The sequence below is a fragment of the Aotus nancymaae genome, unplaced genomic scaffold (assembly GCF_030222135.1).
Source record: "Aotus nancymaae isolate 86718 unplaced genomic scaffold, 86718_ANA_hifiasm-v0.15.2.pri h1tg000041l, whole genome shotgun sequence".
Lineage (NCBI taxonomy): Eukaryota > Metazoa > Chordata > Mammalia > Primates > Aotidae > Aotus > Aotus nancymaae.
In genome coordinates this window covers 24,962,844-24,989,805 of record NW_026988455.1, presented here as the reverse complement: position 1 = coordinate 24,989,805, position 26,962 = coordinate 24,962,844, and the positions used below count along the sequence as shown (strand labels likewise).

Genomic DNA, 26,962 nt, shown 5'->3' with positions numbered 1-26,962 from the left:
CGCAGGTGTGTGGCGTAAACATGTATGTGCTGTACAGACGTGTGTGGAGAGCCGCGCACCAGGGCCACGGAGAGGCAGAGTACTTACCAACTTACCAATGTTTCGTGTTTATTTTTAATCAAGACGTTTCCCCTGTTTTCCTATAAATTTGCTTAGTGTAAGCAAGTACATAAGGACGCTCCTTTGGTGGAATCCGGGTTTGAATGAATATCTCAAGGCAGGAGATACATCTATTTTAAGGTGCTTTGGAGCAGACAGCTTTAGCCGTTACCAATCCTTAGCAATGCCTTAGTTGGGATGCATAGCTAATACTTTACAGAGGATGACGGATACATAAAGAGAATAAAGATAAGAGAAAATGTCTGAAGCATCTGGAAAGGTAAAAAAAAAAAATCTATTTTTGTACAAATGTAATTTTATCCCTCCTGTATACTTGGATATGGCGGGGGGAGGGTGGGACTGTTTTGTTTCTGCTTCTAGAGATTGATGTGAAAGCTTCCTCCGAGAGATGCCAGGGCAGATGATGGCAGGGGAGAGGGCCCCTGTGACAGCGGCGAGGCTTGGGAGGAAACCGCCGCCGGGGGCATCTTCCTTGGGAACAGGAGGGTGGCCTCAGGCTTTCAAGGGCTTTCTTCCCCTTTTGAGTAATTTTTAAAGCCTTGCTCTGTTATGTCCTGTGGCCAGCCTTCCTGTGACTATGACTGAAACGGCTTCCCCATACGATCGTCTGAAACGTGGCGGCCGCAGGTGCCGGGGTCTGATGGACGGTGGCATAGAATTGTGGAAAAGAAACACGCAAAGGGAGAAACGTGAGAGAAGAAACAAAATATGAGTGTTTAAAATACATCACCATTCAGTTCTTGGAAAAAAAATTTGGTAATAATGCATAACACAAAATTGACTGTTTTATAACCTTTTACAATTCAGTGGCATTAAGTACATTCACACTGGTGTACAACCATCACCACTTTCCAGAATTCTTTCATCATCTCAAATAGAAATTGTGTATCCTTTAAACAATAACTCCCCATCCCCACTCCTCCCAGCCCCTGGTAACCTCTGTTTTACTTTGTATGAATTTGCCTATTCTAGGTACCTTACCTAAATGAAATCAGACAATATTTGTCCTTTTGTGACTGGTTTATGTCACTAGGCTATTTTCAAGGCTTAGCTCCTAAAAACATCCATCAGAATGTCCCTCCTTTTTTAAGGCTGAAAAATATTTCATTGTATGTATATACCACATTTTCTTTATTCATTCAGTTGATAAATATTCAGGTTGTTTCCAGCTAGTGTAAACAGTGCTGCTATGAACATTGGTGTCCAAGTATCTGTTTGAGTCCCTACTTTCAAGTTTGCGGGGTATATGCCTAGGAGTGGAATTGCTAGATCAGATGGTAATTACATGTTAAGAGTTTTTGAGGAACTGCCAAGCTGTGTTTCATAGAAACTGTACCATTCCCATCAGCAGTGTGCAAGTTTCCAATTTCTCCATACCCCACAAAAATATGTTTTTCCTTTTTTCTTGTAGTAGCTATTTTAATGTTTGTTAAACAGTATTTTTTATTTAATTTTAATTAAAAATTGTTTTTAAATATCTACTCTGATTCTGGTCTATGGAACAGTATTCTTAATGTTGAAAGACTGAATGCTTTCCTTCCACGATTGGGAACAAACCAAGGTTTATCTGTTCTTACCACTCTCATTCAGCATAGTGCTGAAAGTTCTAACCACAGCAGTAAGCCAAAAAAAGGAGATAAAAGACATACAGATCATTAACAAAGAAATGAAACTGTTCCTATTTGCAGAGAACATGATTGTCTATGAAGAAAATCTGAAGGAATGAAGGGAAGAAAAGCTTTTAAAGCTAAGTAAGTTTAGTCAGGTTGCCGTATACAAGGTAAAACAGACAGTTGTATCACATGTCATAGCATGAACATATGGTCACTGAAGTTAAAATACAGTACCATTAAAATTACTAAGAAAAGAAGAAAGCTGAAGAAATTCTTAGGTGTAAATCTAACAAAACATGTAGGGTCTGTTGGCTGAAACTCACAGAATGCTGATGAACGAAATCGTACACTGTCTAAATAAATGAAGACATACCGTGTTCATGGATTTGAGGATTCAACATAGTAAAGATGTAAGTTCTCACCAAATTAATATACAGGTTTAGTGGAATCCTATCAAAATTTCAGCAAGAGCTTTGGAGATACAGACAAGATTATTCTAAAATATGCATAGAAAGGCACAGGTTATTTTACAATAACTAAATCAACTTTTAGCATGAAGAATGAAGTGAGAGGAGTTGGTTTACCTGATTTCAAGTCCTGCTGTTTAGCTGCAGTGATCAAACCTGTGTGTTTGATCAGTAGAACAGAGAGCCCAGAAATAAAACCAGCATCAATGTATGGAGGGGATTAATAGTCTTGAACATATGGAACCAGGTTTCAGGTTAAAAGCAGGATCCATCAGTCTCACTTGGAGGCGTTTGTGTTACAGGCATTGATGGCCTTCTGGGATGTGGCTGTGGCCTTCACCCAGAAGGAGTGGCAGCTATTGAGTTCTGCTCAGAGGACCCTGTACAGGGAAGTGATGCTGGAGAACTATAGCCATCTGGTCTCGCTGGGTAAGGCTGGCCTGTTTAAGGTTTCAGATTCTGCTTGTGCGCATTTTAAGCTCTTATATAGCAGCTGCCATGCTTCTGACTTGGAAAGAAAAACAGTTTTTTCACCTATTCTCCCAGAAAATGCCCAGCTTTTGTAGTGAAGTGTGTGTGTGTGTGTGTGTGTGTGTGTGTGTGTTATATCTGACACTGCATTTTCAGGCCTGTTTACCCTGGCTGGCCTCCTCCTCTAAGGTTATCTTCCTTCAAATGGAGGAATATTTTGATTGACTCCAGCACAGGGTAGAATCAGTATATTTCCTTTAGGTCTAGGATCCCCTCCCTATATTCATCCTTTTCAGCATTCTGACATTGTTTACTCCACCTCTGCACCTCCCTACTGCCTTCTGGGCTTATTGCATTGGTAGGTTGGCTCTGAGTTCTGAGATAGCCTCCTAAGCCACTAACTCAAGATCACCTGGGTTTTGTTTTTTTTTTTTCTGTGAATAGGAATTGTATTTTCCAAACCAAAGCTCATCACACAGCTGGAGCAAGGGGACGAACCTTGGGGAGAGGAGAATAAACATCTTCTGGACCTTTGTCCAGGTGAGTGAGAAGCCCTGGGCAGGCAAGGATGCAGGGCAGTGAGGCGCTCAGCAGGTAAGGAAGGAGGGGCTGTCTTTGAGGTGCTAGGAGGAAGCTCTTCTTCTTCAGGCCTCCTAGATCACTGGTAAAGGCTGCATGGCACTGCCTGCCTTCCATACTGTGTGCCTCCCGCAAGAGAGGGCACCCCTGGGATTCTGTCTCCTTCCTCTGTCAGGGAGCCTCACTCCTCACTTGGCTTCCTTTCTTGAGCACATTTAAGATTTCTCCATTCTTGGGCTCATATAGTTGGCTTGATCTTCAAAACAATACCGGTTCTTTGAGACTGAGTCCCTGCCCCTGCTACATACTTTCCATTTCTATTCTTGTTTTTTTTTTTTTTTGTTTTTTTTTTTTTGAGACAGAGTCTTGCTTTCTGTTTTCCAGTGCAATGGCGTGATCTCAGCTCAGCCAGGTTCAACTGATTCCCCTGTCTCAGCCTACAGAGTAGCTGGGACTACAGGTGCCTGCCACCATGGCCAGTTAAATTTTTTTGTATTTTTAGTAGAGACACGATTTCACTGTATTGATCAGGCTGGTCTCAAACTCCTGAGCTCAGGCAGTCCACCCGCCTTGGCCCCCCAAAATGTTGAGATTACAGGCATGAGCCACCACACCTGGCCAGTTTCTATTCTTAGCCTGGTAACTTTTTTGTGCATCAGTTCTATCTTGTAAATTCTCATAACTTTGTTTCTTTTGTCATAGATTATTTAAGATTATAGAAAAGTATGAAAAACTGTACAATAAGTAGGGTTGGGGCAGCCCTGTACCCTAAGAGATAGCATGTTATAAAACCAGGTAATAGCCCTGTACTTTCCCTGACTGTGTCCTGCGGCACCACCTCTGTTTTCTGAATTAGCATTCCATGACGGTCTTTATCCTTTTATTCCATCCGATGGGTTCTTCACTCACATAGGATGTTGTTTTGCATGTCTGTAAACTTCTCTGCACATAATATTATTAAGTTGTTCCCAACTTTTTGGCTCTGAAATAATCTTCCTCTGTGTTCTTGTATGCCTCCTTGGGAACTCGTGCAAAAGTTTCTCTTAAGATACGTACCTAGCTGTGTAGTAGCTGGTTCACAGGCGTGCATAGCCTCAACTTACATAAGTTATGCCAACTTGAGTCCTGAAGTGGACATCATCTATTTTTATCCATCTATTCAACTTGAAGTGAAATCTCAGAGGGGTTTGTAAGTTGCTTACTAATGAGCATGAGCATCTTTTCCTATGTTGCTTGGCCCTTGCTGTTTCCCTATCTGTGATTTGACCGTTCCAGGTATTTGCCTAATTATGGAAACATTTGGGTCTTTAACTGGAATTAATTTTATATGAATGCTGGGAGATAGAAATTTTTGCCTGCTTTATCTTCTTGTTTATTTTCCTGGCATTTTATTTTTGTTTTGTCTTTTACTTCTAAACATAACTATATAGCTGTGTAACCAGCAAAATAGTTATATAAAGACACAGCTATATAGTTTATAGCAACTGAGTGCTTTTGTCTTTCTAAAAAAGTTTCATTATATAAAAATGGGCTGGGCACGGTGGCTCATGCCTGTAATCTCAGACTTTGTGAGGCTGAGGTGGGCGGATCACTTGAGGCCAGGAGTTCGAGACCAGCGTGGCCAACATGGCAAAAACCCGTCTCTACTAAAAATACAAAAATTAGCCAAGTGTGGTGGGGCATCCCTGTCATCCCAGCTACTCAGGTGGCTGAGGAGTGAGAATTGCTTGAACCTGGGAGGCAGAGGTTGCAGTGAACTGGGGTTGCACCACTGTACTCCAGCCTGGGCTACAGAGTGAGACTCTGCCAAAAAAAAAAAAGTAAAATAATAATAAAAATGTTAATATACAATAACCAAGGTACATTATAAGATATGTTTTTAAGGTATAATAAACTATACATATTTAGATGTGAAATTTGGTTAGTTTTGGTGTGGTATACATGCATAAAACCACTGCCACAACTAAAGTTAACAAGTGTGTCTGTCATCCTTGAAAATTTTTGTTTGCCTCACTGTAATCCTACCTTCCCCTCCTTCCTGTCCTCCCGTGTACCTGGACAACCAGTGATCAGCTTTCTATAATTATAGATTTGCCTGCATTTTCTAGAATTTGTATAACTGTTACAACTGGAATATAGGATACAACTGGATTCTTCACTCTGCATAATGATTTTGAATTTTATCTATAATGTGTGTATCAATAGTTTATTACTTTTTATTGAGCATTCCTTTATATAGCTAGGTCACATTTTCATACTGATCTATTAAAAGACATTTGGGTTTTCATTTTTGACAAATACAAATAAAGCTGTTTGGAGCGTGCAAGTTTTTATGTGGATATAATGCTTTTGTTTCTGTTGGATAAATACCTGGGACTGGAATGGCTGGGTTGTTTGATGATGCATAGAATACATATGAAACTTTTTAAGAAACTCACAAACTGTTTTCCAAAGTGGCTGCACCGTTTCACATTCCCACAGCGGTGTATGAGAGCTCCAGTGCTCCATATCTCTCAAAACTTGGCTTGGTTATTATATTAATTTCAGACATTCTTATAGCTGTGTAATGAGTGTCATCTTACTGTGGTTTTGGCATTTTAATGACTGCTGATGTTAAGTATCTTTTTATGTGCTTATTTGCCATCTTATATCTTCTTTAGCGAAGTGTGTTTTCACATCTTTTGCCCATTTAAGAATGTGATTTCTTATCTTTGTACTGTTGAGTTTGTGAGTTCTTCAGATATTCTATATAGAAGTCCATTATCAGATATATGATTTACAAACATTTTTTTCTGTGGTCTACTTTTTCGAATCTTAATAGTGCCTTTCAAAGAGAAATTTTTAATTTGGATGAAGTCTAGTTTTCTATTTTTTCTCTGTGAACTGTAGTTTTGGTAGTGTATTTAAGAAATTTTAGTCTAAGCTAAAGTCAAAAGATATTCATATGGTTTCTTTTAATAATTTTAAAATTTATAAATACATTTAGGTCTGTAAACCTATTTTGAGTAAATATGCTTGATAAAAGGGCTGAATTTATGTCTTTTTTTTTAGGGGAGGAAGGGCATACAAATATCCAATTTTTCCAGCACTGTTTATTGAAAAGGCTACCCTTTTTTTTTCACTGAATTTCCTATGTACCTTTGTGAAAAATCAGTTGACTATGTGTGAAAGGTCTACATCTGGACTCTGTTTTTTCTACTCCTCTGTTAGTGTCTGTATAGCCAGTACCACAGTTTTGATTACTGTAGCTTTATTAGGTCTTGAACTTATTGTAAATCCTCTGTCTTTGAGAGGCCAAGGCGAGTAGATCACGAGGTCAGGAGTTCAAGACCAGTATGGCCAACATAGGGAAACCCCATCTCTACTAAAAATACAAAAAATTAGCTGGATATGATGGTGGGTGCCTGTAATCCCAGCTACTCGGCAGGCTGAGGCAGGAGAATCGTGTGAACCCGGGACGTGGAGGTTGCAGTTAGCCATGATTGAGCCATTGCACTCCAGCCTGGGCGACAGTGCAAGACTCCATCTCAAAAAAAAAAAAAAAAAAAAAAAAAAAAACAAAAAAACAGAGATCCTCCATCTTTGCTTGTTTTGCAGGTTCTTTTCGTTATTCTTTTTTTTTTCATGTAAATTTTAGAATCAGCTTGTCAGTTTTTACCAAAAATGTCTGCTGATATTTTGATTGAGATCGAGTTGAATCTGTATCAATTTGTGGAGAACTTACACATAAATAATACTGTGTCTTATAGTACATGAACACAGTATAGCTCTCCATTTACAAAAGACTTCTATCATTTTTGTCTGCATTGTTTTGTCATTTCTAGTATACAGGCCTTACATATCTTTTGTCAGATTTGTCCCTAAGTATTTCATAATTTTTTTTTTTTTTTGAGACGGAGTTTCGCTCTCGTTACCCAGGCTGGAGTGCAATGGCGCAATCTCGGCTCACCGCAACCTCCGCCTCCCGGGTTCAGGCAATTCTCCTGCCTCAGCCTCCTGAGTAGCTGGGATTACAGGCACGCGCCACCATGCCCAGCTAATTTTTTGTATTAGTAGAGACGGGGTTTCACCATGTTGACCAGGATGGTCTCGATCTCTTGACCTAGTGATCCACCCGCCTCGGCCTCCCAAAGTGCTGGGATTACAGGCTTGAGCCACCGCGCCCGGCCGTATTTCATAATTTGATGCTTTTCTTTTTTTTTTTTTTTGAGATGGAGTCTTGCTCTGTCACCAGGCTGGAGTGCAGTGGTGCGATCTCGGCTCACTGCAACCTCTGCCTCCCAGGTTCAAGTGATTCTTCTGCCTCAGCCTTCTGGAGTAGCTGGGACTATAGGTGCACGCCAACACACCAAGCTAATAGTTGTAATTTTAGTAGAGACGGGGTTTCACTATGTTTGCCAGGTTGGTCTTGATCTCTTGACCTCATGATCCGCCTGCCTCAGCCTCCCACAGTGCTGGAACTACAGGCATGAGCCACCGCACCCAGCCTGATGATATTTTTAAATGTCAATTTTCAGTTGTTTATTGATGGTACATAGAGATAAAATGGATCATGTTATAGTGATTTTGTATCTTGTAATCTTGCAAAACTCACATCTTTTTCCACTGGAATATTTTAATACCAAGAACCTTCTCTGTATTCCAGATAGAATATCAATGGCCATCCCTAAAGCTGCTTAAGTTCCCTCTTGCAGATATGATCTTACCGACTCCAATCAATTATACGAAGAGTTTTTCTTAGGAATAGTATGGTCAAAAATAAGAAATACATATTCTGTGATTAAAAGTAGTTAGCAAATGAAATAACATATAAATAACATAGCAAATGAAATAACATATAAATCAGTATCCTATTTATAATCCTCTGAGGGTCTTCTGTTAAGTAGTTTAATTCCATTAAATTGTTCAATTCTGTTGTGTTACGGCACTTGAAACCCTGATTCTGTTTCTAGCTTTGGCTCTCTACTTACCGGGTACATTTCTGATCAGTGCTCTTAAAAATTTGTGCCTGGGGCTGGGTGCGGTGGCTCACACCTGTAATCCCAGCACTTTGGGAGGCCAAGGTAGGTGGATCACTTGAGGTCAGGAGTTCAAGACCAGCCTGGCCAACATGCTGAGACCCCGTCTCTACCAAAACTGCAAAAAATTAGCCAGGCATGGTGGCATGCACCTGTAATCTCAGCTACTCAGGAGGCTTAGGTGAGAGAATTGCTTGAAACCAGGTGGTAGAGGTTGCAGTAAGCTGACATTATGCCATTGCACTCCAGCCTAGGCAACAGAGTGAGACTCCCTCTCAAAAAAAAAATAATTGTTCCAGGAAACTCAATTTCTAATCTGAGTTATAGAAGGAGTCTTTAAGCAAAAGTAAGTTAAAAAAGAGAAACTAGCCATGGATAGGAAAATGCCTTATTTTTCTCTTATGGAATACTTTATTTACTCACTACGGCAAACAATTTCAGAGATGATGAAAGCAGACTTCTCTATTGAGGAGTGTCCCATGTGACTTATAAGAATTTAGTCCTTCAGGGAGGATCAGTACTCAGAAGAAAAAAAAAAACGAATTCAGTCCTGCCATGCGTAGTGGCTCACACCTGTAATCCCAGCACTTTGGGAGGCTGAGGCGGGCAGATCACTTGAGGTCAGGAGTTTGAGACCAGACTGGCCAACATAGTGAAACCCCGTCTCCACTAAAAATACAAAAATTAGCCGCGCATGGTGGCACATACCTGTAATCCCAGCTACTTGGGAGGCTGAGGCAGGAGAATCACTTGAACTTGGGAGGCAGAGGTTGCAGTGAGCCAGTATCACACCACTGCACTCCAGCCTGGGTGACAAAGCGAGACTCCATCTGAAAAAAAAAAAGAGAATTTAGTCCATAATTACCTAGGAGCTATGGTATGAACTTACGGACGCTGAAAGCACTGCCAATTTCCAGATCCTTTAATTTATACCATGGTGGGAATTCGTATTATCTCCAATTGGCAGCTTATTTAAACCTAGAAACAAAATGTTTTTAAAAAGTCAGTTTCTGTAGTTTTAACAGTTTTGTACATAGATAAGAATATGCTTAATCCAAAATATGTATAATCCCTGAAACATCTTTGTGTTAATAAGAAGTTATTTATTATTAACCTTCAAACACTGAGCTTCTCCTTAATTCTCCAGATTTTTAAAAAATCCTGGATTGCAGCTGGCTCAGTGGCTCATGCCTGTAATCCCAGCACTCTCAGAGGCGGAGGTGGGCAAATCACGAGATCAAGAGATGGACCATCCTGGTCAATGTGGTGAAAACCCTGTCTCTAAAGATACAAAAATTATCTGGGTATTGTGGCACACGCGTGTAGTCCCAGCTACTTGGGAGGCTGAGGCAGGAGAATTGCTTGAAACCACGAGGCGGAGGTTGCAGTGAGCTGAGATTGCACCACTGCACTCCAGCCTGGCGACAGAGACTCCATCTCAAAAAAAATAAAAATGTTGGATTGTTGAGCAAAACAGTTTGCACAGTATTGTGCAGTGCTATTCGGGGAGGATACTTGGCAGCAATCTGCCCAGAGGCTGGAGGGCAGCATCAGGGATTCCTCTTCTCCAAGAGGACTTAGAGTGTCCATACCGCAGTTCAGGAGACGACTCATATCAGGCTGATACGGAAGCTCCCTGGCCTAAAGCCTATTCCACACAGGAACCAGTATCTCTTGCTACAGCTTATCGGATTCACAGCTGCCCCTTACCTGAGTCATCACAGTCAAGGAAGCCCAAAGTATGGTTCCCCTTCAGATACTTGAAACTTTTTTTTTTTCTGAGATGGAGTCTTGCTCTGTCACCCAGGCTGGAGTACAGTGGCATGATCTCCACTCACCACAACCTCCGCCTCCCAGGTTCAAGCATTCTCCTGCCTCAGCCTCCCGAGTAGCTGGGACTACAGGTGCACACCACCATGCCCAGCTAATTTTTGTATTTTTAGTAGAGACTGTTTCACTGTGTTGGCCAGGCTGGTCTTGAACTCCTGACTTCATGATCTGCCCACCTCAGCCTCCCAAACTGCTGGGATTACAGGCATGAGCCACCGCACCCAGCCCAGATACTTAGATCTTATTTATAGCTCCTTCAAGATGGTAGTCAGTCTGTTACTGCATCCCAGACACCAAGTTCTTGGCTCTTGCGTAAACAGCAGACCAAACAAATGTTTCTCAGGCAAGATTTAATAGGCTTGAGCTGGAGCAAAAGCAAGGGAGCAGTGCTCAGGAAAGGAAGATAAATGTGTAACTCTACTTGCAACAATGTATAGAGCTGAAGCTGCCTGTGATGCTTGTTTGAACTTTTTCGTTTGGCTGATAGGACTAGTTTGTAGTATGGGTTTTCTGTGCTGCAGTAGAGGATGTAAAGTGCCCTTGTGGGATGGAAGATAGGTCTTTGTTGTGAACATCTGAAGAATAACTTCTGGGCAGGTATTACAATCCACAGGCACCCGTGGCGATTCTGACCGAGACTTTCTCTCTAGCAGAGCCTAGGACAGAATTCCAGCCCAGTCTTCCCCGCCTGGCGGCCTTTTCTAGCTCGCAGCTCCTCAGACAATATGTGCTAAGTGGTCATCCCACACAGATCTCCCCAAGCTCATCTGCAGGAAATGACTTCCAACTAGAAGCTCCAAGCTGCTCTAGTGAAAAAGGAGAAAGTGGAGAGACAGAAGTCCCTGACACCTCGTTACGAAAGAGACCAAGAAGAATTTCTAGGACATTGTTCAGCTCACATCAAGGTGACCCAGTAGAATGGGTGGAAGACAACAGAGAAGGAAGGATAGACCTTTGCCTGGCCCAGAGGATGAGTCCTGGGGGCTCAGACGCAATGTTGAAGGGAGTAGACACCTCAGAATCTGGAGCAGTCACACATGGAAACTGTAGACTGGGACTTAGCAAAAAGTCAAGACTGTTCAGCCACCAGACGCATCATGTGTGTCCTGAATGTGGGAGAGGCTTTTGCCAGAGATCAGACCTTATCAAGCACCAGAGGACACACACTGGGGAGAAGCCGTACCTGTGTCCTGAGTGCGGGCGTCAATTTAGCCAGAAGGCCTCCCTCTCCATACACCAGAGGAAGCACTCAGGGGAGAAGCCGTATATGTGCAGGGAATGTGGGCGACACTTCAGGTATACATCCTCTCTGACTAATCACAAGAGGGTTCACTCTGGGGAGCGGCCCTTTGTATGTCAGGAGTGTGGGCGAGGCTTCCGCCAGAAGATAGCCCTCATTCTACACCAGAGGACACACTTGGAAGAGAAGCCCTTCGTGTGTCCCGAGTGTGGGAGAGGCTTTTGCCAGAAGGCATCACTCCTCCAGCACCAGAGCTCACACACCGGTGAGAGGCCCTTCCTGTGTCTTGAGTGTGGGCGTGGCTTCAGGCAGCAGGCACTCCTCCTTAGTCATCAGGTCACACACTCAGGGGAGAAGCCTTATGTCTGTGCTGAGTGTGGGCACAGCTTTCGCCAGAAGGTCACTCTCATCAGGCACCACAGGACACACACAGGGGAGAAGCCTTACCAGTGCCCCCAGTGTGGGCGGGGTTTTAGCCAGAAGGTCACCCTCATCGGACACCAGAGGACACACACAGGGGAGAAGCCCTACCTGTGCCCTGAGTGTGGGCGTGGCTTTGGTCAGAAGGTCACTCTCATCAGACACCAGAGGACACACACAGGGGAGAAGCCTTATCTGTGCGCGGAGTGTGGGCGTGCCTTTGGCTTTAAGTCACTTCTCACCCGACACCAGAGGACACACTCAGAGGAGGAGCTTTATGTAGACAGGGTGTGTGGGCAAGGACTTGGCCAGAAGTCACACCTTATCTCTGACCAAAGGACACACTCAGGAGAGAAGCCCTGCATTTGTGATGAGTGTGGGCGTGGCTTCGGCTTTAAGTCTGCCCTCATCCGACATCAGCGGACCCATTCTGGGGAGAAGCCCTATGTCTGCAAGGAGTGTGGGCGTGGCTTTAGCCAGAAGTCTCACTTGCATAGACACAGGAGGACCAAGTCTGGCCATTAGCTCCTACCACAAGAGGTCTTCTGACCTTTCCTTTCCTCGTCAGTGTGAAGCTGGCAGAAATCACTAGTAAATGCTTCAGTTTCCTGAAGTGGAACGGAAACAAAAAATGTAGCTTTGTTTCATCAATCATAAGAGAGTTGATTTTTGGTTTGCTTTGTATATTCATAATTTGTCTTAGCTTGCTAGGGGTTCCATAACAAAGTACCCCAGGCTGGGTGAAATGTATTTTCATATTTATAGAGGCTGGAAGTCCCAGATCCAGGTATTGGTAGGTTTGGTTGCTGCTAAAGCCTGTCTGCTTGGCTTGTGGATGGCTGCTCTCTGGCCATGTCCTCACATGGCCTTTTTTCTGTGTGGATGCTTTCCTGGCGTGAGTTCCTCTTCTTGTAGGGATACCAGTCATTTTGAATAGGGCCATAGCCACGTGCCTCATTTAACGTTAATAACCTTCTTTAAGGCCCTATCTCCAGACAGCCACACTGCAGGGCTGGGACTTCAACAATTTTTGGGAAACCAAATTTGGTCTATGATACGCCACTACCAAAGTTTAGGTCCTTTTAACATGCAAAATGCATTCACATGATCCCAACAGTCCCAAAATTGTTTACCCATTTCAACATCAACTCTGGATCCAAAATCTCATTTAAATATCATCTAAATCAAGTGTGAGTGAGATTTAAGGTACAATTCATCCTTAGGCAAAATTCTCCAGCTGTGATCCTGTGAAACCAGATGGATTATCTGCTTCCAAAATATTATATAATGGTGGGACAAGCAGAGGCTGGACTTCCCCATTCCAAAAGCGAGACATGAGAAAGAAATGAGGAATGATGGATCCCAAGCAAGTCTCAAACCTAGCAAGGCAACTTCCATTAGATTTTAAGTCTTGAGAATAATCTCCTTTGGCTCAGTGCTCTGCCCTCTGGGCCAGCTGGATTGGCACCCTTGCTTTGTGGGCTCACGGGAGCCACAGCGTTGCTCCCTTAGCCCTGGGCAGCGGCTCCTGGCCCACTGAAATTGAGGAGACATGCTTGCCCTCTAGACCTGTATGCTCTAGGCTCATTAGAACCTTTGAGAATCACATTCTTCCCTTTTCTTGAAGATTAACTTATGTTTGCAGCTGGATAGCTCTCTTGTACCTTCCTGTGGAATCCCAGTCCAACAGCCTGCCTTCATTTTGTCCTGTCTCTTTCTCTATTCAGTTCAAGCTGGGAGCATTTCTGGTGAGATGGTTCATCGGTTCCATTCAGACCTACACTAAACTCTCTATCATGTGATTGTCCAGACACACCCTAGTGTTCTTTTGAGAACATACTTTCTCATTTATTGCAATGTGAACAGGCTGAGAATTTTTCAAATCTTTAAGTACTGGTTCTTTTTTGCTTAAGTGTTCCTTCCATTTATCTTTCTCCTCTCACATTTTCCTATAAACAGCAAGGAGAAAACAGGCTATGCTTGCATCACTTTGTGTAGAAATATCACCTGAATATCCTGCACTGCCTCACTCATAAGTTCTGTACTCCACAAAACACTTGAATGCAGTTTGTGCAAGTCCTTTGCAAGGATTCCAGTTTCCAATTATGCATTCCTTAAAATTTAAAACAAACAAAAAAACCCACACATTTTGTAGATCCGAGTTTTTGCTGTGTTACTTAGGCTGGTCTCATACACTTGGCCTCAAATGATCCTCCTGCTTTGCCCTCTCAAAGTTTGAGCCACCACACCCAGCCCAGAACCTTTAACATCTATCTTCCTACCAACAGTGTTTTAAAGCCCATTCAGGCTTTTTCTAGCATGTGCCTCAAACCTCTTCTAGCTTCTTTCTACCAAGTACCCAGTTCCAAGCCACTTCCACGTTGTAGGTTTGTTACGAAGCATCCCAGTCATAGTACCAAAATCTGTATTAATTTGTTAGGGTTGACATAAGAAAACACCAGACTGGGTGTCTTAAGCAATAGGACATTTATCTTCTCACAGTTCAGGAAGCTGAAAGTCCTAGAATGAGATGTTGGCAGGTTTGGTTTCTACTAAGGCATCTCTCCTTGGCCTGCAGATGGCTGCCTTCCCTCTGTGGCATCACATAGCTTATTTGTACACACATTTTCCTGGTGTCTCTCGTTGTAAGGACACCAGTGATACTGGATTAGGGCAACACCGTAAAGACCTCATTTTAACCTTAATTACAACTTTAAATGTCCTGTATGCAGTCACATTGGGGATTAGGGCTTCAATATATGAATTGGGGCGGGGAGGGACACAATTTAGTCCATAACATTCTGTCTTCTGGACTGCCAAAATTCATGTCTAGCCATCAACTCCTGCCATAAGAATGCTCTCCTCACTATTCCTTTCCCTGCTCCGTAAGTGTGAAGATGGCAGAAATCAGTAATAGATGTTCCACTTTTCTGATATGGAATGGCGAAAAAAAAGTTGCTTTCTTTCATTGATGATGAGATGGTTGGTTCATGCTTTACTTTCTGCACAGCAGTGCTTTGTATTTTATGGCCTTTTGTTTTAATAAACTGCTTCTCTACACAGCTACATACCTGGCTATGTACCTCATTCACTGATCTGTTGAGCAGAACCCCAGGGCATTCAACTTCTTGTATTCTAGACATGAATTCTAGATTACTGTCCTATGGGACAGGGATATTATGGCCTTCAACCTCACCTCTTCCTATGTCTTCCAGTGTCTGTGATGAGAGCCACTAGCCACACAATCAACTTCCCTGATGCCAGATTTAAGGGCATTTATTCGCTTCTCTGTCATGTTAACTATGCCTGTGTTCCAGTGATCCAGCCCTTCAGCCACAACCTTCTTTAAAACTCCAGTCAGGAGCTAAGGCTCTGAAACCACCCACTTGTCTATCCAGCCCAAGGCACTGCCCCTTTTGCTGTAATCCCTCCTGTTCCTTGATCCCCAGATCCCCAGAGCCTAAATGCCTCAAATCTGAACAAATGCCTACCTCAAGACTGGTCCTGGTCCTGGCCCTGTGCCTTAAGCACCAAGTATTGACTGCATGGTCAGTCTCCCCAGTGCTTGGAGCCACTGCTGCCTCGGGGGGGATTTTCACCAGCATGAATAGAAAGAGATTTTAGTTTGGGAGAATTCACGTTGGGAGGATAGATGAAAGAATAACATGGCAGTCACTGACCCCAACATCTTAGCTGGAGATGATCTTCAGGCTAGCTTTGGTGGGGATGGCCTTGGACCACTGGAGACAGCCCTCATCAACACATTTTCACTGAAGCCATTTTGCCTCAGTGAGTTCTCCAATGGCCAGAGCTGAAGTCACAAGGGAAGCAAAGTGTGTGTGTTTGGGGGTCGGGTATGCGCACATGCACGCATATGTATAGTATGGGCTCATTTCATGCCAGCAGTTTAAAACTTTCTGCAGAGAATATAATTAGAAATAATAACCATTCCAGCATATATATTGACTTTTTACTTCAAAGTGTTTTTCCATAGGAAGTTTCTGTGGCCATTCACTCAAAATGGACCTGATAAATAATATATAAATAAAAAACAGGCGGGATGCGGTGCCTCACACCTGTAATCCCAGCACTTTGGGAGGCTGAGGCGAGTGGATCACTTGAAGTCAGGAGTTTGTAAACAGCCTGGCCAACATGGTGAAACCCCATCTCTACTAAAAACACAAAAATTAGCCAGGTGTTGTGGTGGGAGCCTGTAATCCCAGCTACTTGGGAGGCTGGAGCAGGAAATCACTTGAACCTGGGAGGCAGAGGTTGCAGTGAAACGAGGTCATGCCATTGCACTCCAGCCTGGGCGACAAGACTCCATCTGAATAAAAGAATAAATAAATAAAACAACTTTTTTTTTTTTATAATGTCTCTGCTACATACATCTGAAACCTCTCTTTTAGATAAAAACGGTGATGAGAGAAAGGGAAAAGAATGTTTTTGATTGAGTTAGTAGAAAACCACACCAGAAATGAATATTAGTGTTTTATGGAAATAAGAAATCTATGCCTAACACTACCACACAACATTCAGTTATAGGTTTTTTGAAAAGAAAAAACATACTACCAAAACATCTTCTTTAGGGTTACTCTTTCTGAACTCTGGAATATAATAGACCTGGCTGTTAATACCTAAAAATAGCACAAAATGAAATATAAAATTAGTGACTCCAGGCCAGGAGTGGTGACTGACGCCTGTAATCCCAGCACTTTGGGAGGCCAAGGCGGGCAGATCACTTGAGTTTGGGAGTTCAAGACCAGCTTGACCAACATGGAGAAACCCTGTCTCTACTAAAAATACAGAATTAGCCAGGCATGCTGGCGCTTGCCTGTAATCCCAGCTACTTGGGAGGCTGAGGCAAGAGAATCACTTGAACCAGGGAGGTGGAAATTGAGGTGAGCCGAGATTGCACCATTTCAGTCTAGCCTGGGGAACAAAAGCAAAACTGTCTCAAATAAAAAAAAAGAAATTAATGACTCCAATTTTGGTAACATTGGATTAGGGTAAAATATTTAGGAATAAGTTTAATAAAGAATATTCCAAACCAGTAAGTAGAAAACTGTAAAGCACCACTGAAACAAAAAGTAGATTTCAATAAATAGAAAGGCATCCTCTCTTCTTGGAAAACATCTCAATATAATGAAGATGTGAGTCTCTCTCACTAACTTTATAATTTACAAAATTCTACAATCTCATTAAAAATTCTAATGAGTTTTTTCATTGACATGGACTATAAGTTAATCCTAAAATCCATATGGAAAATTTAACATAAGAATTGCTACAAAAATACTGCACAGGAAGTGCTTTAGAGGGACTAGCCCTACCAGATTTGAAAACTTTACAAAGCCTCTGTAATTTAAACAGCATAGTACTGGCACATGAATAGGTCAAAATAACATAAATAAAAGAGCAGAATGCATTTAAAAATGCATTCCACCTATCAGAAAGGTGGAATATCAAATAACTGTGGCAAATATTCTTTTAATAAATGGGACATTGACTAGCCACTTGGAAAATAATAAAATTCCATTCCTCTCATACATGAGAATTTCTAATAGGTCAGAGATTTCAATGTGAAAAAATTTTTTAAATGTTAGAAGGAGACATGGATGAAATAATCTTTAACCTAATATAGGGAGAGGCTTTCTACTTCTAAATCCAGAGCCAATACAGGATTAATAAATAAATACTACAGATACCAAAAATCATTTGCATGGACAAAGTGTACCATAACATCAAAGACAAATGACTGCAAAAAATCCTTATCAACATATTCCAAATCACCATATTTCTCTGATAAAGGGTTAATCCTGAGGCTGGGTGCAGTGGCTCATGCCTGTAATCCCAGCATTTTTGGAGGCCAAGGAGGGCAGATCACCTGAGGTCAGGAGTTTGAGACTTGCCTAACCAACATGCTGAAACCCCATCTCTACTGAAAATACAAAATTAGCTAGGCGTGCTGGTGCATGCCTATAATCCCAGCTACTTGGGAGTCTGAGGCAGGGGAATTGCTTGAACCGTGAGTCGGAGGTTACAGTGAGCTGAGATCGTCTCATTGTACTCCAGCCTGGGCAACGAGTGAAACTCCATACAAAAAAGTCAGCCAGGCGTGGTGGCGGTCGCCTGTAATCCCAGCTACTCAGGAGGCTGAGGCACAAGAATTGCTTGAACCTGGGAGGCAGAGGTTGCAGTGAGTCGAGATCATGCCACTGCACTCCAGCCTGGACAACAAAGCAAAACTCTGTCTCAAAAGAAAAAAAAGAGTGTCAGGCAAGGCGTGGTGGCTCATGCCTGTAATCCCACTACTTGGGAGGCTGAGTCAGGAGAATTGCTTGAACCCAGGAGGTGGTTGAGGTAAGCTGAGATCATGCCAGTGCACTCCAGCCTGGGCAAAAAGAGTGAAAAACTCCGTTACAAAAAAAAAAAAAAGTCACTCAGTGATATGAATGTACATGTGCACATGATTACTTATCAGCATTATTTATAGTTGCAAAATATTGGAAGTTGCTTGGACATTCAGGCATAGGAAATGGATTGAATAACACATGAGGGAGTCAGATGTAACTGTGAAGAGAATGAAGAAGATATCAGCAAACTGTTAATGGAGTGAGTTTTAAAGGAAATGTTAAAGAGCAAAGTGGAAAAAGTCTATACAGTGTGTTACCTCTCGCATAAGAAAGAAGGAAAAGTAATGCAGGTAGTGTTTGACTATACCCCCTCAGTCTTGATTGGGTAGGGTTTGTTATATGTGAATTAGAATTACAAACAAATCCAAACTCTAGTAGGTTTGTATATTGTAGTGGTATGGGCAGAGTCATCCTGAAACTATTTTATATACATTATCGGATTGAGCAAATGAGTACATGTGTCTGTGTTGTTGGGAGCCAGGGTTCTCACTGTGGAAGAAAAGTCCTACAAAGGAGGAATGGGGCAAACAGAGAATCCTGTGAGGATGGACTAGAATTGGAAGTATTGGTATGAACTTTTGATTCCTAAGATGCGTATGTGTGTGTCCATGCATGTTTATGTGCACATGCATCTTTGTGTGCATGTATATGCATGTGTATACACACATATGTATTTTCTAGGTCTGTCCACTGAAAAGACTAAGAAGCACGGACACACCAGTAGCAGTGAGCACAGGCAGTATCCAGATCTTGTAACACCACTTCCCAGTAATGAAAGGATGACATGAAGAAGGGGCTGCTTCCAGGACTAGGATTCGATGATCCCAGAATACCTTGTCAGGCCAAAAGGGAAATGCAAAAAAAAAAAAAAGAAAGAAAGAAAGATGGAATATCCCACTAGGACAGAAGAGTCAGTCTGAAGGAACTCCCACCTATTGGCCAAATCTGGGACAATTGGAGTATCAATCTAATTGAGTACACTAATGACTTACAAAGCATGGGGGAAAAAAATAAAGCCTTATGAGTCTAAGCCAACAGTAAATATATGAATAAGTGAAGTCTCTTTTTACAGTAGGATGCCATGGGCCAGTGGGTCAGTTCCCGTTTCCCTCCCAATGTTAACATCTTACACAATTGTGGTACGTTTGCCAGAGCTAATAAACTAACATTGGGACAATACTATTAACTGAACTACAGACTTGATTTGCATTTTCCACTAGGTTTTCACTCTTCCCCTTCTTCTGATCTAGATTCAATCAAGGATCCCATGTAGCATTTAGTGGTCACATCTCTTTAGTCTCCTCCAGTCTGTAAGTCTGTCAGTCTGTGTCTTTCATGACCTTGACACTTGAAGGGAACTGGGCGGGGCCTTTACATAGTGTCTCGATTTGGATTTATCTGATGTTTTCTTATTAGATTGGCACTACCAACTATTTGTAAGAATATCACACAGGTGAGTGTCTTCACTGTATCTTATCAAAGGGTACATGATACCAATATGACTTTTCTGGTGATGTTGACCCTGATTACTTGGTGCAGGTGAAGTCTGACAGGTTTTGCTACCATGATGTTATCATTTTTCTCTTATCATACTCTTATTTTTAGAAGTAGTCACCACACCTAGCCCATATGCCAAGGGAGGGAAATTAAGCTGTATCTCCTGGAGAAAGGATTATCAAAGAATTTGTGAACACAATATTAAAACCACCTTAGCAATTAACAAGTATTTGACTGATCCCAATACTTTGGGAGGCTGAGTCAGGCAGATCACTTGAGGTCAGGAGTTCAAGACCAGCCTGGCCAACATGGTAAACCTTGTCTCTATTAAAAATACAAAAATTAGCCAGATGTGGTGGTGCACGCCTGTAGTACCAGCTACTTGGGAGGCTGAGACAGGAGAATTGGTTGAACCCACGAGACAGAAGTTGTAGTGAGCTGAGATCACCCCACTGCTCTACAGCCTGGGTGACAGAGAAAGTCTGTTTCAAAAAAGAAAGAATGAAGGAAGAAAAGAAAGGAAAGAAAGAGAAAAAGAAATTAACATATTTTAGGAAGACAATTTTAAGATACATAATTTTTTTTTTTTTGGAGACAGGATAGGGTCTTGCTGTTTTACCAAGGCTGGAGTATAGGGGCACAATCCCGGCCCACTGCAGCCTCTACCTCCCCGGCTCAAGCAATCTTCCCACCTCAGCCTCCCAAGTAGTTAGGACTACAGACATGCACCACCACCACACCTGGCTAATTTTTTTAATATTGTAGAGATGGGGTCTCCCTGTGTTGTCTAGGGTGATCTTAAACTCCAGGGCTCAAGTGATCCTCTCACCTCAGCCTCCCAAATTATTAGGTCATAGGTGTGAGCCATAGCACCCCACTAAATATCTCTTCTTAATGTTTTGTCCTTTAATTTTAGCATTCATTGATGGATCTTGCCTCTAGCAACTTAATTACCATGGTGTTCTTAAGTTGATTTTTATTCCTTAAATTTTCTCCATTTATTGGGAATTGTTCTGTAATGAAGATATGTCTGTTCTCTCCTGATACTTATTTATTTATTTGTTTATTTTTTGAGACAGAGTCTTGTTCTTGTTGCCCAGGCTGGAGTATAGTGGTGTGATCTCAGCTCACTGCAACCTCTGCCTCTCAGGTTCAAGCGATTCTCCTTCCTCAGCCTCCTGAGTAGCTGGGATTACAGGCATGCGCCACCACGCCCGGCTAATTTTGTATTTTTAGAAGAGATGGAGTTTCACCATGTTGGCCAGGATGGTCTTGATCTCTTGACCTCATAATCTGCCCACCTTGGCCTCCCAAAGTGCAGGGATTGCAGGCATGAGCCACCATGCCAGGCCCACTCCTGTTATTTCTATATTTAGTCATTTATTTGTATCACTATGGACTCATGGCTACTTATTTTATTCATTAGGTTATAATTTAATATTATTTTGTTACTTAAATTTTTCCAGCTTTAGCCATTGAGAACGACCCTTAATTTCTATACTACAAGATGTTCCAAGTTCATCTTGCATTTTCCCTGTCCTAGCCCTGAACTGACCTTCCCTGGCTTCTTTTATTAAAGAATGGTATTTAGAATCTAAGGTGTAGACACTAGCTATGCTTCTGGTCCCCTCAGGGACAGAGGTAGGAAACAGTTGTATATTTACTGACCCATGTACACATATCTATTTCTGTAAATGCCTATCTACACACATACCTATTTCTATAAACATCTACCTTTCTATATTAAAATAAACATGAATTCATACTATCTTCAGCTTTAATCCAACAGCACAGGATTCACTCTAGCCTTATCCTGCACATTTAATCTGTAGCTTATTTTTCTGATAGGACCTTTCATCTCTTTTTCCCCACGTTGGCCATTCACTCTTTTAGAGGTTTTCTTTTGTAACAGCTTCATAAAAACATAGTTCACATACCATGCAATTTGCCCATTTAAAATGTGCAATTCAGTAGTTTTTAGTGTAGTCACAGAGTTGTGTAACTGTTACAAAATCAGTTTTAGAAATTTTCATCACTCTAAAAGAAACTGTGTTCTTTATCCATCACCTTTCATTTCCCTCAGACACCGCAGCCTTTGGCAACCACTATTTCTATCTGTAGGTCTGCTTATTCTGGACAGTTCATAGAAATTGAATTGTTCAGCATTTTTGACCATTCACTTTGAATATCTTCTATACAAGTGCTGCTGTAAGTGGAAATGTTCCTCTTACAGTCCTTCCTGTTGACTTTCCCTGAACCTGGGAAGATGATATGGTTTTCAGATGTATACCACCAGCTTAGTTTCAGGTATTCATCAGGTTTGAACATGTAAATTGTTTCAGGCTCATTTATGTAGAATCATGGACTCGTAAAAAAGCGGCTTCACATTAACATTTAAGACCCTATTAGTAACAGATTTGACAACAACAGCAATTTATAGTAATTGCAAAAGTGACGTAATTAATATCTAAGTGCCTACTCAAACAGCCTCCTTTTTGTCCAAGCCAAGTCTTGAAAAAACATATTAGTTTGGCCTTGGATGATCAATTGTCTTTTTCTTGATTTTTATGAGGATCCTCTCCAACTGATTCTAAAGCACCTATCCAAATAGAAGAAGAGATATCAGACTGTGCAAAGCCTGATTTGCTCTGTCAGTAAATGTAAATCAAACCTATCTGGCCCCATTGTTGTAAGCAAGTTAAGGCTTTTGCTCTCCATTTGCTAAGAGTCCTGTTGACAGGGTCAGCCAAGAAAAACCTGCACACAAAGTAATGGAGCCCAATATCTCTGATTGTTTCAGGGGAGCTGTGCATGTCAGTCGTTACATGGTTGAGAGAAGGTGTTACTTGTGAGTACTGATGTTCACAAACAAAATATTGACATAAAAATGGTTCCTAGATGTCAGACTCCTACAAGGCTCACATATGATAATATCACCTTGATTCGAGACTTGAACCCAAGAGGGGTACAACCAGAGTAAACTTGGTGAAATTTTAAGTTTATTTTCCACCTGTGTTGGAATTGCTATAGCAAAATATGTCTATGGTTGCCACAGAAACGTCCAGCAAAAACAAAAAACAATAAAACCTTTTTCCCTCTTCAATTACTTATTATTAGCTATTTCTTTAAGTCAAATGTCATTAGCAAGATGTTTATTTGTATGCCTTTATAGAAGCATTATCTTTCATAGCTAAGCTGTTGTCATATTTCCAAAAATTGTGGTAATACCAGTGCATACCTTAAAAAAATTAGACCATATATACACAATGGAATATTATACTGCCTTAAAAAAGGAGGAATCCTCTCCTTTTGATAACATGGATGAACTTGGAGGACATTATGTTAAATGAAATAAGCCAGACAGACAAATACTGTATGATCTCACATGTGGAATCTTAAAACGTTGAACATGTATAAATTGAGAGTAGAATTGTGGTTACCAGGGACTGGGGGTGGGGTTATAGAGAGATATTCATAAAAGGATACACAATTTCAGTTAGGTAAGAGGAAAGAGTTTAAGAGACGTAATGTACGATAACCATAATACAGTTATGCATTGCTTGACAGTGGGGATACATTCTGAGAAATGTGTCATAATGTAATTTTGTTATTGTGAGAACATCATAGAGTTTACTTATGTAAACCTAGATAGTATATAGTTAGGAAAAAAAAAAAATGCTGAGCACTGTGGCTCACGCCTGTAATCCCAGCACTTTGGGAGGCTGAGGTGGGTGGATCACAAGGTCAGGAGTTCAAGACCAGCCGGGCCAAGATGGTGAAACCCTGTCTGTACTAAAAACTACAAAAATTAGCTGGATGTGGTGACAGGCACCTGTTATCCCAGCTACTCGGGAGGCTGAGGCAGGAGAATTGCTTGAACCTGGGTGGCAGAGGTTGCAGTGAGCCAAGGTCGTACCCCACTACACTCCAGCCTGGGCAACAGAGTGAAACTCTGTCTCAAAAAAAATAAAGGAGATGATAATCTTATGGGACCACTGTCATCTATGTGGTCCAGAGTGACTGTACAATGCATTGTATTCTTGAAACTTGTGAAGAGAGCAGATTGGATGTGTTCATGACAGAAGAAAACCAGGTAATATATGTTAATTAGCTCAATTTAGTCCTTTCACAATGTTTGCGTATTTCAAAATAACATGTTAGATAAGATAATTACATATAATTTTTGTCAATTAAGAAAGATGAACACAAAAATGTTTAGTCCACAAGATTGGTCTCTGAATATTGTCAGCATGAAAAGTATAATTGTGAGCCAATCAAGAAGAAATTAATTTATGGACGTAGGTAACACAGTATCATCTAGTAACATTTCTTTTTTGTTTTGAGATGGAGTTTTCATTCTTGTTGCCCAGGCTCACTGCAACCTCCACCTCCTGGGTTCAAGCAATTCGCCTGCCTCAGCCCCCTAAGTAGCTGGGATTACAGGCATGCCCCACCACACCTAGCTAATTTTGTATTTTTAGTAGAAACAAGGTTTCTCCATGTTGGTCAGGCTGGTCTTGAACTCCCAACCTCAGGTGATCCACCCGCCTCGACCTCCCAAAGTGCTGAGATTAGAGGCTGAGCCACCACGCCCTGCCCATGTTAGTTTTTAACATGAGTGTGCATGTAGTTGTTAGTATGTTCTTTTATTATCTCTTTAGTGACTACAGGATCTGTGGTTATATCTTCTCTTTCAGTGCTGGCATTCTTAATTTGAATCTCCTCTATTATTTTAGCATCACAAGATTACGAACTTTACTGATTGTATTAAAAACAATTTTAAGCTGTGTGCAGTGGCTCATGCCTGTAATCCTAGCACTTTGGGAGGCCAAAGTGGGCAGATCACTTGATGTCAGGAGTTTGAGACCAGCCTGGCCAACATGGTGAAACCTCATGTTTACTAAAAATACAAAACTTGGCCGGGCATTGTGACGCGTGCCTGTAGTCCCAGCTACTCGGGAAGCTAAGGCAGGAGAATTGCTTGAACCCAGGAGGTGGAGGTTGCGGTGAGCCGAGATCGACATGACTGCACTGTACACTTCAAATTGCTTTAAATGATTTTTTCAAAAGCAGCAGCATAGGACTAAATCTTTATGACCTAGGTGATTTCTTAAATATGACACCAAAAGCACAAGTAACAAAAGAACATATAGATAAATTGGACTTCATTCAAAGTAAAAAACTTCTGCTGTGCTTCAAAGGATACTATTCAGAAAGTAAACGACAGCTGGGCACAGTAGGTCAGGTCTGTAATCCCAGCACTTTGTGAGGCCAAGGTGGGGGAGGATTTTTTTGAGCTCAGGAGTTCAAGACCATCCTGGGCAACATAATGAGACCCTGCATCTATAAGGAGAAAAAAAAAAGAAAGTACAACCCATGGAATAGGACACTATTACTGCAAATTATATCCTGTAAAGAGTTTGTTTATTTATTTGTTTGTTTTTGGGGTGGCATCTTGCTTTGTTGCCCAGGCTGGAGTGTAGTGGCATGATCTGAGCTTATTTCAACCTCCACCTCCTAGGTTCAAGTGATTCTCCTACCTCAGCCTCCAGAGTAGCTGGGATTACAGGCACACACCACCATGCCCAGCTAAGTTTTGTATTTTTAGTAGAGGCGGGGTTTCACCACATTGGCCAGGCTGGTCTTGAACTCCTGACCTCAGGTGATCCACCCATCTTGGCCTCCCAAAGTGCTGGAATTACAGGGGTGAGCCACTTCACCTGGCCCCCCAAAAGGATTTTTATTGGGAATACATAGAGAGTTCTTATAACGCAGTGAAAACACACAAACCAGTTAAAAATGAGAAAATGTCGAGTGCACATTGCTTCAAAGAAGATACACAAATGACCAATAAGCACATGAAAGAGGTTCAACGCCAGGGAAGCGCAAATGAAAACTACGATGAGACGCAACTTTAGAATCACTGGGATGACTTTATGAAAAAGAGCTGGAATATGATTATGATAAACAACTGGAATACAGAGAAAAACTGAGACCCTCACACAGCTAGTGGGTATATAAAATAGTATCTCTACTCTGGAAATAGTCTGGTACCTTCTGAAATTGTTAAACATAGAGTTTCCATATGGCCCATCAATTTCACTCTTAGGTATATAGCTATGAGAAATGAAAACATACATCCCCACAAAACATTGTACACAAATTTCTTAGAAGTATTATTCACAATAGCCAAAAAGTGAAAACAACCCAAGTGTTCATCACCTGATGTATAAATAAGTTTCAGGATATCCACCAATGGAATATTATTCAGCAACAAAAAGATTTGATGTGATGATAGATGCTAAAAACATGGATGAACCTTGGAAATAGTCATAGTAAAATAAGACAGATTGTGAAAGACATATATTGTATGATTCCACTCATATGAAAGTCCAGAGTATGTAAAGCTATGTAGAAAGTAAATTCGTGGCTACGTAGGCCTAGGGTGCAGATGGGGGACAGCTAAAAGACAGAGTTTTTTTTTTTTTTTTTTTTTTCACTGTGTCACCCCGTCTGGAGTGCAGTGGCACAATCTCAGCTCACTGCAACCTCCGCCTCTGGGGTTCAAGTAATTCTCCTGCCTCAGCCTCTCGTGTAGCTGGGATCACATGTGTGCCATCACACCTAGCTAGTTTTTGTATTTTTAGTAGAGAAGGGGTTTTGCCATGTTGGCCGGGCTGGTCTTCAAATCCTGACCTCAAATGATCCACCGACCTTGGCCTCCCAAAGTGTTGGCATTACAGGCATGAGCCACCGCACACAAACTAGGGGTTTTTTCTTTTCTTTCTTCCTTTTTTTTTTTTGATGCCAAGTTTTGCTCTTCTTGCCCAGGCTGGAGTGCAGTGGCGTGACCTCGGCTCACTGCAGACTTCGCCTCCAAGTGATTCTCCTGCCTCAGCCTCTCAAGTAGCTGGGATTACAGGCACCCGCCACCACACCCAGCTAATTTTTTGTATTTTTAGTAGAGACGGAGTTTCACTGTGTTGGCCAGGCTAGTTGTGAACTCCTTACCTCAGGTGATTCATCTGCCTCGGCCTCCCAAAGTGCTAGAATTACAGGAGTGAACCACCATGCCCAACCAGGGGTTTCTTTTTGAGGCGATAAAAATGTTCTAAAGTTTATCGAGGTGATGCTTGCAAATTCTGTAAGTAGACTTAATGCAGTGATGGCTGCAAATTCTATAAATAAATTTAATGTGGTGATGGTTGCAAATTCTATGTAAAACACAAATTGTACAATTTCAGTGAGTGAAAGCATGCTATGTGAATGTCTTAATAAAGCTTTTATTTTAAAA

The 26,962-nt window shown here is 41.7% G+C and overlaps 1 protein-coding gene across 3 annotated transcripts in view; it reads left to right on the top strand.

Moving 5' to 3' along the window:
- LOC105725166 (zinc finger protein 169) overlaps positions 1–19,054 on the top strand; it is a 42,959-nt gene extending 23,905 nt beyond the window's left edge. For 2 of the 3 annotated variants that reach the window (XM_064361598.1, XM_064361599.1), the window contains exons 3-5: positions 2,503–2,629; positions 3,116–3,211; positions 10,749–19,054. In XM_064361598.1, the coding sequence (XP_064217668.1) occupies positions 2,503–2,629; positions 3,116–3,211; positions 10,749–12,283 (1,758 nt within the window). In that variant the 3' untranslated portion in view covers positions 12,284–19,054. The remainder of the gene's footprint in view (positions 1–2,502; positions 2,630–3,115; positions 3,212–10,748) is intronic. The other variant, XM_064361600.1, reaches the window with a different exon arrangement.
- Positions 19,055–26,962: the final 7,908 nt, after the last annotated feature.